At 51.5% G+C, this 11,948-nt stretch overlaps 1 protein-coding gene across 2 annotated transcripts in view; it reads right to left on the bottom strand.

The window, feature by feature from the left end:
- Positions 1–11,948, bottom strand: part of SLCO3A1 (solute carrier organic anion transporter family member 3A1) — a 321,290-nt gene that overhangs the window by 50,812 nt on the left and 258,530 nt on the right. For both annotated transcript variants that reach the window (XM_007454893.1, XM_007454892.1), the window contains exon 4: positions 10,250–10,513. In XM_007454893.1, the coding sequence (XP_007454955.1) occupies positions 10,250–10,513 (264 nt within the window). The remainder of the gene's footprint in view (positions 1–10,249; positions 10,514–11,948) is intronic.

The following is an 11,948-nucleotide window of genomic DNA, read 5'->3' on the forward strand; positions in this document are numbered from 1 at the left end:
TTCAGCAGGTCAGGGGGTCAGGAGGCACAAGTCCTTGTCCACTGCCCTTCCTGGGAATTGGAGGTACTCTGGGAAGTGCTCAATGTGGGGCTCAGTTATATTCCCCTTGACCCTCAGATCTCTCTGCCTTCAGTCTCTCTACTGAAGTCGGCCTTGACTTTCTTTCTCTTTAATAACACGGCTGTCAATACAGCATGCTTAACATCTCCCAAGATGGGAGATGGAGCCAGTCTATGCAACTGCTCAGGAATCATGACAATGACCGCCAAAGCCTGCCTCGCAACCAGTGTTGGATGGGCACCGTGGCAAGAGTTCTCATTTTTAACTCTCACAACTATTTCAATAGGGGGTGGTCCTACCATCCTCATTTTAGACCCAAGGAAACCAAGGCTCCTTTGAGAGGCTGAAACCCAACAGTCCGCATCCCAGAATGCAAAACAGAGAAGCGAAGGAGGGTGGATTTGAACTCAGTTCTGCCTGCACTCCGGGACTCATCTCTAAATCTTCAGGTTCCTGGGTGGGGCCTCGAATCAACAGAAAAGTACTTTCCTGAAAGGTGAGCCACCATGAAGTGCTTCCCAACATAGGAGACCCATGACCAGAAGAGAACAGAGGTGGGGGGATCTGGGTGAGATAAATAACAGTATTCAAGTCATGACCAAAAAAAAAAAAAAAAATGAAAGAGGAAGGAAGAAATAATGGAGTGGAAAAACACACCATCATGGAGGCACAAGAGTGAAGCCAAGGTAGAGCGGACCCTGGGAAAAATGAAGTTTCATGGGGTAGCGTGAATGTTCACCAGCCACCAAGTTGGTTCCCACATGCCCAGGGCAGGCTGTCATCCTGGCACCACCGACCCCACTGGACGCCCTTGTCTGGGTCCTTCCGTCTGTCTCATAGGAGGAGCCAGGTGCTCTCAGGTAGAGCAGAGATGGAGCAGCTCCATCCCCAGACATGGGCATTGTGCCTGGTAAGAGCAGATGCTTAATACATGCAAGGTAGATTAAAGAATCCAATAAAGAAACAAATGAATCGCATAGCCTTGAAAGGTAACTGTCATAGTCTCTTAAGGAACATTAGCTGTAGAAACAGAGACCAATTTATGATCACACCATTCGTGATGTTCTGCAGGTTCATGGGCTGTGAGGAAAGTGGGAATAATTAGCTAATACGGTCATTTCCATCACTGATTCTGGAGGTGCCCAAACCATCCCTTGAGTAGGTAGGGGTGAGGGAAATCCCAGTGGGAGGGGAGGCCCGTGGTGCCTCCCGGAAGCGAGCGCCTACCATGAACTTGGCCCCAGACCAGCAGCCTTGGGCCCCGTGTGGCCTCATCACTATAGAGGAGCCCATTCCCCCAGTCTCTGCCCGGGGCATCCAGGGGAGCTTCTAGCACCCTCTCACGGCTAACTTTGAAAGCAGTAACTACCAGGCTTCTGTCTGCCCATCTTCAGTAAGGTAACAGGCAGACAGTAACACCTCCCTTGTATGGAGAAGGTTGCGGTTTGAAAGAACAAACAAGAAGCCATCAGCACAGGAAACGAGCATCTACAGCGAAACCCAAGTGTCAGATGGGTGTGGATCGGTTAGGACAACCCAGAGCCCATCAATTCCACCGACTCTTGAAAAGTCACCACCTCCTTACGGCCACACCAAGGGAGGAGCAGTGTGGTTGCCCACTAGCCAGTTTAAAGCAAGAACTAAGTGTCCACAGAGTCCATGCCTAGCATCTGCAAGCTGCTGCTCTAAACTGGGGTCATCCCAGTCATTTCCTGGCGTCAGCAGTGTGAAGTCAGAAACATGATCCCCACATGATTTCAGAGGTGGAGGAAGGAGCTTGGGAAGCAGCAGGCTCTTATTCAGACCCCAATACTGCATCTTTCCATGTTGGCCGCAGACAGAAAATGACTAAGGAAATCAAGAGTCTTTTGTAAGCGAACGGCCACCTTTATAACTTCATGCCAGCCCCTAGAACCTTCTCTGGGAGCAGGGCGCCCCACCTCAGTGGTGGCCGGGCTCACTGCGTCCGACATTCACAAAAATGCTAACGATGGGAGAATTCATTCCTGGGAAGTCTGGAAAGAGAAACAGCAGTGTCCAGAAAAGAAACGGTGAAGCCAAGCACCCGAGCTGACGTACGTGCCCATCTCTAAACCTAGGCTTCCTAATGCTACTTCCGGAAGAGCTGGGTTTACAGCAGGTCTTCCCAGAGCCTTCAATATGCTAACGTCAACCTCCAAGAGTCATGTCACAGACTGTCCCAAGCTTATTTCATCAGCGGGTCACGTCCCCCCATTTTATCTTATATGCAACTGCCAGAGAAATTAGCTCCTGGTGGAGACCCCTCAAGGGACCCCCACCAGCTCTGACATTTGTTTTCTCCTGGGAGCTCACTTAGAATCTTCTGGGGAGCTTTAAAGACACCCAGATGCCTGGGTCACCTCTCCCCCATCCCCCTTCCCCACCACAGACTCAGAGAATCATAATTTGTAGGGATGCGGCCCCTGAATATGTGTGTTTCAAGAAAGTCCACATGCAACACTGACTCAAATCCCTAGTTGGGAAACAATGGCTCATAAAATAAAGTCCAGTCTCATTAGAAGGGCAATGAGAAGGTCCTCAATAATTCATTCATAATTTTACCAGAGACTTCCCGGGCAGCTTTGGATACCAGGAACTCTGCTGGATGTGGAAGCTGAGACCAGCCTGCCTTCTATCATGACCTTCCCTAAATCCTCTTCCCCAAACCACAGGTCTCTCTTCCATGCACATCTCAGGCATCCCAGCCCGGAAGCCTTTGCCCTCCCCTCCATCCACGGGAATCCTGCTCGTCCTTCAAGATCAGGCTGAAATGCTGCATCCTTCACGCACCTGTCTTCAAATCCTCCCTCTGTGGTCCTCACTGTATCCCTCTGAACCTCCCATGATCCTCGCCACCTTCTATCCTGTATCATAGCAACACTTCATAAGTGCCGGAAGAGTCAGCATGAATAAAAGAGTCCTGGGATCCCATAAGTCTGAGAAATATAGACTAAAGCAAAGCCAGCCAGCTTTCCTTAGAGCTGGCCTTCTCAGAGCCTTTAACACAAACATATTCTATGACTCTCCAAGAGCGTCATAGTATACATATGGTTTCCCAACTTATTTGGCCATGTAACCACTACTCCTGGTTATTCTTGTTGATTTGTTTTTCTCTGAGCATCTCAGAGGACTCACGTTCCAAGGAACTCCCATTGAGAAATGCTGTCTTCTAGTTTTTCCCTCCTTCCTTCCTTCCTTCCTTCCTTCCTCCCTTTTTTCCTCCCTCCCTCCCATCCTTCCAAAACCACGAAGAGCATCCACAGTGTGCCAGGCATCGTGCTAGGTGCCCTCACCTATGTTCATCTCAGGCGCTTTGCTGAAATAACTTGAGATGGGGAGTCGTGACTGATTCACGGATATAACCCCCAGCGCATCCTCCATCGACACTGATACAAACACGATGAAACCACTGACCAGTCTGGACCCTGGGGACCTGTAAAAATGACACCTGTGACATGGCAGCCTCTGAACCACAGCTTGGCATAGAATTCCAAGTGGTTGGGAAGGCAGATGGTTTCCTTGGCCACGGAATCAAGAAAGAAGACTTTAACAGGAAACCCACACGAGGGGAAAGCACAGTTCTGAAGATGAATCGCATGATAAAAAACACTCAGCAGTTTGGCCTGCAGAACAAGGACTCTCAGATCACCAGGCTGCTCACAATAACACTATGCTGAAAGGCAACAGGCCCTTAATTAAGAAAGATGTAGCAGAAACCGACTGCTGGCTGGCAGACGATGGAGGTGGCCTGGCAGAGATGCGGAAGCCAGAGGCATGAGCTGGGTCCCACGGCCAGGCCGATGCACGTGGGGCCCCCGTGGGAACAGTGGGTGGCACAGAGGTGGGGGGGGGAGTGTGCAACCTGCCCAAGCAGCAAGACGCCCGCTAGGAAGATGAGCAAATAAAGACACGCACCCAAAGGCACAGTGCAAGTCAGCCTGAGCCACTGGGCTGGCAGACCCTCTGATTTGGTGGCTGAAGCACCAGGAGCAGATCTTCCTTCCCACACAGGTAAGTCACCTGGGAGCCAGCCGTGACACTCAGCACAGGTGGAGCTCCTGCTAAGCCAGTGTCTGCGGGTGAGTCAAACACAGGCCAGAACTCTGGGAGGGGCTGTGTGTGAGGACGGCTTTAGGGAAAGCAGCAAACCGTGCTGGGCTGGGCAGCACCTGTCCAACGATCCATGCATCCCCCCATTAATCAGATGTGTACTGAGCATCGGCCATGTACAAGGGCATGGGCAAAGACGGATGTGGTCCCTGACCTCATGGAGCTTACAGAGGAAGTGATCACTCCTACAGAGGTCACATTCTGACCATGACACAGAGAGCAACATGCCGTGGAGGGGGTGCCATCAGGAGGTCAGGGAAATGTCCTTGGGGAAATGATGTGTGAGCTGATGTCTGAAGATGGGATCAGAATTCCAGGGGTGGGAACAACAAATGCAAAGTCCATTGAGCCTGGGGAATATGAAGGACTAAAAAGAGGCCAGCAAGGTGAGACTGGTAATGGTGGGAACAGGGCGGCGGGTGTGAGAAGAGGCTGGAGGGGCAGAATCTCACTGGGCTGGTGACCACGTGAAGGGCCCGGCCTCTATCTATCAGGATCAGACGCATTCTGAACACATTCCAGTGTGGATGACAGCCTGGAGGGGCAGGGCTGGCTGGAGTACAGGACAGACCATGAGCAGGAGGGAGAGATATTTAGGTGCTAAAGTCAGCAGAACCCGGTGACGGATAGCATTAGGGGTGTGGGTGGGGAGAGGCGTGGGGAAGGTACCAACCCAGGCAGACTTCATCTCCCCTAGAAATGAAGGTCCTCTAGAGTTGGGCTCTGCATTTCCTCTTTTGAAGAGGGAGAAAGTGGACATTAAGAGTGGAAGTTTCTCCAACACAGTAAAGGCTTTTGTTCCATCCACCCTAGACCGATCCCTTTTTCCTTCTCGGTTGGTTCATTAATAGTTGAGTGGATCCTTGTGGGAAACAGAGGAACAGAGGAAAGAGTTCGGGTTTGGGAGTCTCAGACCCAAGTCTGGTCCCAGCTGCATCCTTCACAGCTGCGGGAACCTGGGTGCACGGTTTAATCCCCCAGAGCTCCGCGTCCCCATGGGTGGCATGGAGATTGGTAACGACACGCACGTTATCAGCCATACTATGCGGGCCAAGTGGGACGTCTGTGCAAGTGCTTTGGAAGTCATCAGCTGTACTCCATATTTTGGGTGCGGTTTTTAAGATTCTGAGCCTGAAGGCCCACCCCCACCTTGCCAGCTCAGCCATCACCCACTGTCACCTGGTGCAACTATCTTTTCTGGGACAGGAAGAGGCCACTTGGCAGTCAGCATGAAGGGCGCAGAGACAAGAGCGCTCAGCATTTGACTTCTCTGCTCACTCAGTGATCAAAGGTGGGCTCTCCCTTCAGATTTTAAGCTGCTGGTACAGTGACACTCATCCCCGCTGGGAAGTCCATCAGAGGGTCAGGAAACGCCAATGCTTGCAGGAAGTTGTCCTTCCTTCCCTTTTTAGCTGTACCCTTGCCTAGAAGACTCATTGTTTTAGGACACGTCTGCAGCCACAGTCACAGTTTTAGTACACGCTGTTGATAGCACCTTGCTGACGCCACTTTTTCTTTAAGAGAGTTTGTTTATTGCCCGAAGATGCAGCACAATGTCATGGTTAAGACAGACACTGAGGCCCTCCACGGTTCAAATGCCTTTCCTTTCCATCTGTAAGCCTCAATTTCCTGGTCTGTAAAATGGCACCAATGTCTCATGGGGTTGGGGGGGATTAAATATGATGGTGTAGGAAAAACAAACGTTAGCTGCTATTATGTGTGTATGTGCGTACGTGTGCGCACTGGCAAGAAAGTGTTCATTTGTTTACTTATTCATTCATTCAATCCATATTACCTACGTGCCAGGCACTAAGCTAGGCAGTGGGAACAAAAAAGATGAGTGAGAGCTTCGTGTCCTTGGAGAAGCCACAAGCTTTGGGAAGATGCAGGCAAACAGATGGGCCACTGTGTAGTGGGGGTTACCCCAAGTGCTTTGCGGGGGCTTTGAGGGCAACAGAGGAATGCAGCTAATCTAGTACTGAGCAGACAGGGGCATGAGCGCAGAGGGGCTATAGGGAAGGGCTTCTTGGGAAGGTAGTGACTGCGACCAGCCCAGAAGTGGATCAAGGGAGGTAGGGCGTTCCAGGCAGAAACAGCAGCAAAGAGAAGAGGGCATGAGGTGTTCTGAAAACTGTACAGAACGTGATGGGGAAGTTGGACACACCCGTGGCTGCAGAAACCTGTGGCTGCGGAAAGGGCCCGGGTCCTAACCATCAAGGCCCCTCCAGGGCAAGTGACGCTGGAGCCAATTTCCAAATGCAACACACAACGGTGGATGTGAGAATAAACACACTAGCTAATGATAATACTGTCCATTTGTCTGTAACAGTCCCCTGAATTCTTTCCTCCCACCAGATCTAGACTTTTATAAACCATTCTGCAAACTCTGAGCATCCAGATTCAACGAGACCACGCTACGTGCAGTCCCGGCCCCCAGGGGCTCACGGTGCAGGAAAGGGGAGGAGTGGACACAGCAGTAAACACAAGAGGAGGGAGGTGGTGGTGGCGGGGGGGGGGGGGGTGCGCGCCCCCCCCTGCCGTTGCAGGGAACACGGGTTCGTGCCCCGTCCGGGAAGATCCCACATGCCGCGGAGCGGGGGGGAGGGGGCGGTCCTGAAAGATGAATCAGCAAAATGCTCTGAAGAACAAGAAGAGGGAGGAGGGGCTTTAGAGTCAGGGAGGAAAGGAAAAGTTCTTTGGTGGCACAGCTGAGATGCAAAAATGTGTCTTGCATTTGCAGGCTCCCACCTGGGGGAGATGCTGGAGTTTCACAAGCCCAAGCATTTGTTCCCCTGCTGCCTGCTTTGTGAAATGGATATGTCACAGTCACCACAAGACGGGGACGTCTGGGCTGTGCAACAAGTAACAGCTTCTCTACACAGTTCTGGGACAAGATTCTGAGCTCTCCATCTCTCACCTTCTTATAACAATTGCAAAACCCAACTGGTGGCCGACTTTGCTGGAAATAGACCTTCAAAGCCTGCTCTGGGGGGAGAGGGCTCTGGAAAGTGATCACAGGCCTGAAGTCCTCTGTCACCGAACGGGAGCTCTGTGTCGTCACCTATAAACGGTAATAAGTCCTAATACTGACGTTATGCAGCTGCTGTAAAGTTACACCAGACACCACACGGTAAAACCAAGAGGAGCTGAACGACACGATCAAGGTTGTATGACTAGGAAGTGGCTCAGCTGGATTTGAACCCAGGTGAGCAGCCCCACGGCTCTCCCAGGAACAGAAGAGGCTATGTGTCTTGGTCCCAGAGGGAAGGAAGGTGGAGTGGCTGCTCTCGGGCCAACGGCAGTTCTTCTCAGGGGCCTTTGCTATCTGTAGAGCTTGGCAGGGCACACAGATTGATGGCTAGAAAAGAAACCCGTTTGCAAGCTCAAATGAAACGGATGAGAAATTGCAACATACAGATCTGTAGAGCAACGTTAATTCCTCTGATATGTGTAACGATGCTTAGCTTATCTGTACCCGTAAATGTGTTGCAGGCTGTATGCAGACTAGCGGGGCTTCCGAGGCTGCAAATCAGATGAAGAATCTGGGAGCGCCTGGCAGCATCGCATGCTGCTTTTGGTGGAAATGTCCACGTGGCAGAAACATTGTGTCTCACGTGGAAAAAATGAAAGATATAAACCACCGTGGCTCCCTCTCCATGCGTTGGCATGTGTAAAATTTATTAGCATAATAGCTCGCTCCACTGTACCCTGGCTCCTGGGGATTCTTCTAGACACGCTGCCTTCCTTTCCTGCTGGGACATCCTTTGGGTCCATTAATGGACCTGATGCCTCTGGGAATTGCTAATTCTAAATTAAAAATCATTAACTATCCAAGTGGAGCCCATGTACACACAGGCCATAACTTGTGATGGCTCTGATCTAGTGAGCCTCAGACCCATCTACCCAACTGTGTACTTGTCAGCTCAGACACAGCAAGTTCAGCACTCATCTTGTCACTGGTTCGACTTTGCCCACGGCGTGCCTCCCCTGCTACTATACTTGCTCCAGAATCTAAGCTGCCTTGGTGACCGCTGTGTCCCTGGAGCCTGGCGGGATCTCAGTAAATGCTGACTGAATTAACAAATGGGTTAACCAGTAATTGAATCAGAGCCCGAGAATTCTGAAACCATGGCATCCCTCAAGACTCAGCTCAGCTCTGCACTGGACCCAAGAGGTGGGCTTTCGCTGCCTGTTGACTGTATTTCCATAACCTACGGTGCTGCCTGGTACTGTAGTTCTCATCACATCAGGCCGCCTTTCTGACTTGCTGGCCTGTCGCTACATTGGACAGCGAGTTCTCTGATGGCACAATTGCATCATTTTCATCTGTGTATCCCCAGAGATGAAAGATGAGCGATTACAGGCATAGCTCTTACCATCAGAGTCTTAGGAGAGCAGGGCCATCATCCTGGGAAGAGGAAATACCTGGAAAGGCTGCCACCACCCAGGTCCAAGGTGCCCTCTGCAAGGCCCGCTCTCAAGCCAGCCCCATCTATTGCCGTGGATCTGGTCCCTGGGACACTGTGTGGCCAGCTGGGCTATCAGAGGGTCAGCAGGCATCACCCTCCAGCCACCTGGGGGCTCCTGAAGGGGGCCCGTTTGGGGAACCTATTTTAAGAAGCACATACTCCTGAGGGTCCAAGCCAGGGCAACCTCAGAGAACACAAAGCACGGGGCCTTCTCATCTAACAGAGCATTCTGGCCCTTAGAGAGATGAATTTTAAGATCATCTACGATTCCACGTGACGACTTTGGTAGAAGCCATCCCGGAACATGGAGTCAAACATGACATTAGGTTCTTAAATTAGTCTCTTCTGGGAATTAGCACAAGTTCTTTGAATTCCTCGCTGGCTAACAGGTGGTATTAACTGACAATCTTCCAAGGGCAGTGCCTGAATTCTCACGACCACACTGTCACCGAGGAACGGTGTTACAACTTTATACTTGTGGAGAGAAGCGCGGAGAAGTTAATGATCGCAGAGCCGGTGAAGGGCAGAGCGGGGCTCTGAGTGCAAGGTCACCCGAGGTTCTCTCCGTGGTTCTCAAGCATCTCCATAGAAAGTGCACCTCATTAGACAGAGCTCAGTAAAGAGACTCTCATCAAATCTCTAAATCGAGCACTGCAAGTCTGAGGCAGCAGCTGCTGAAAGTGGGCCTGGCTGTGTGCCCGGTTCCTGCAGAGGTAACGGTCCACCTGTTTCCCACCCCAGCCTCCCTGAGAAGTAACACCCCAGCCTTGCTCCTGCCCACTTTCAAAATCCAGCAAGTCCTTCAGGGGACCCAGCAGGAAGAGGTCCTTGAATTAGGGACCACTGTGTATACCTCTCAGTGGGGAGGGGGCCAGGATAGACACCGAGCAGCTTTGAGGCTGTCCGGTCGTCATCCTCACCTCTTAAGAGACTGTAGCAAATGTGGAAATAACCAGGGGCTGTTGACGGGGTTCCTCATCCTCATTCTGCATCGCTGTTCGTGTCTTGCCATTTTGTCAGAAAAGATGCACTTGTTTCCTCTAAAAATGATGATGAGCGCTCTGCTGCATTCTAAAGTGCGACTTTGCTCTCAAGACTGAGTTAATCTTTCTTTCCAGAGGAACACAGCTCTCATCTCTAATGGAGGGGATGGAAGGACAGAGTGAATCTAAGGAAATACGCTTTGGATGTGGCTTTTCCAGAACGCCTGCATCGGCAAAGGGAGCCAACTTCAAAGTCTTACACTGTCTCGATGCGCTTGTAAGTGGCCTGAGAGAGTTCAAAGGAGGGCCATGAAACGTCCAGCTCCCTCCTTTGCTCGCTGCCTTTCTTCCTTCTACGCACACTTACGTGTATCATACATCGGGTGCTATGTTAGCCACTGGCCTCTCGGCCTGGGGTCGGTGGGGGTCTGCTGCCCCTTCGCTAAATGGTAGTAACTTTGTGTTTGCTTTATGAAGTGCATTTACTTCTCAGGGATCAGTTAAGCACAGGGCCAGGGAAGGCAAATCACGCAAAACCAATGTGATTCTACTTCAGGTCCCCCAGCATCCGGTCCTGAGTGCCACCTGCCAATGAGGCGCCCTTACCTCTCAGCTGCTGGAAGCAGGAGGCACTGCTGTCTGGCTCCAGGGGGTGCCTCAGGACCCCGTTGCTGGGCTTGGGTCTCTCGTATTCTCTTTCGGGGAGCATGGCCTGTTCGCTCTCCAGGGCGGAGTCTGAGTGCGGGGGCAGAGACTGTGGAAACCCAAACATCCAGACGGAAGAAAAGAAGAGTAAGGCACCGCAGAGCAGAAACCCACCCCACCAGGCTCCGATCCAGCGGGGGTCGTCCGGGGTGATGTCCAGGTTACCTGCAATCGGAAAGAGCACGGTTAGCAGGAGGGGACCTGGCGGGGCCTGGCATTTGGTGGAGGTTTGCAATCAGTTCTACAGGTAGGCCGAGGGCTCTGGAGACGGCCTGGGGCGGGGAAGACTGGCCCGTGGGCAAAGCGGCCTAGGGCTTCACAGCCGTGCTTCTGGTTTTCCTCAAGCTGAAGGTTGATGGCTTTCCCTCCTTCATCTTCTTGTCTACCCTGTGCTCGCATCAGTCTAAACAAAAAGAGTCAGAAGCCAGACACCCTCTGAACTGAGGCTGGAATTGACTGGCTTGGCAGAGCTGCGAAGGTCTGCTAACAAAAACACAGGGAAACAGAAACATTTATTGCTCAAGGGTATAGTTTTCTATGTATATTCACTCGCACCCCCTTCGAAGCAGCTAACCTGAGATCCCATTCCACACCCCACCCCCGTCTTAAATCAGTTCACAGATCACACGGGGCGGCGCAGTATGGAAATCAAGAGCCAGGATACCTGGACTGAAATCCTGCCCACTTCTCGCTGTGCGACCTCAGGCCAGCAATTGTGAACTCTTCGTGACTGATGTGTATAACACTGATGTTATGATGGTACTTACCCTTATCGAGTTGGGAAGATCAAATGAGCACCACCAGACACAAAGTGTTCAGGATAGTGCCTGGCACGTGCTTAAGCACTTAAATGATGTTAGCTTAATATTTATGCTGAGGGTCGTGTTTCCAAGCTGCTAGGGGATGGGTTAATTCAAACCCTGGTTGTGACCTGTGGTCTGGGGGGGGGGTCAGTCCTCTTTTAGAAAGTTCTGCAGCCAAGGCCCATGCTTTAAGGCAACATGCATGTGGTTTGGCTCTCTTGTCTGTGACTACTTTGATCTGCCAGCTGAAGTCAAGAAGATGTAAGCTACCGCTTACCCCTTGGGAGATGTTTTTCCCTCTCTCTACAACTGCCTTTCGGAGCAGGGCGCTCCTGCATGGGCTGCTTAGAGATGTCTCTTTGATGATGATCCCATATACCTGGAGCATGGGAGGAAATTCTTGGAGGTCTGGACCACAGCATATGAGCTAAGAACTAATAGGGCTGCAGGCCTGGACCAGATAGATGGATGGGCTTGGCAAGAGAAATGACCACAGTCACCAGATGAGCATGCCCCCCCTCTGTAAAGTGCTCTCCCTGAAGACTCTTCAGCTAACAGGAACGAAAACACCAGCCGTCATTTACTGAGGGCTTACTCTGCACAAGGCACCATGCGGAGTGCGTTCTTAACTGTTCCAATCAACCCTCCCCGCAACCCTACGAGGTAGGGCCTTTTACTGTCCCTATTTCATATAGATGGAGAAATCGAGGCTTAGAAAGGCTGGGTGCCTTGTCTATATCCACAGAGTTGAAGACTGGAACACAGGCATCCAGCCGCCAAGGGCTACACAATCTTTT

The sequence above is a fragment of the Lipotes vexillifer genome, unplaced genomic scaffold (genome assembly GCF_000442215.2).
Source record: "Lipotes vexillifer unplaced genomic scaffold, Lipotes_vexillifer_v1.1 scaffold600, whole genome shotgun sequence".
In the NCBI taxonomy this organism is placed as follows: Eukaryota; Metazoa; Chordata; class Mammalia; order Artiodactyla; family Lipotidae; genus Lipotes; species Lipotes vexillifer.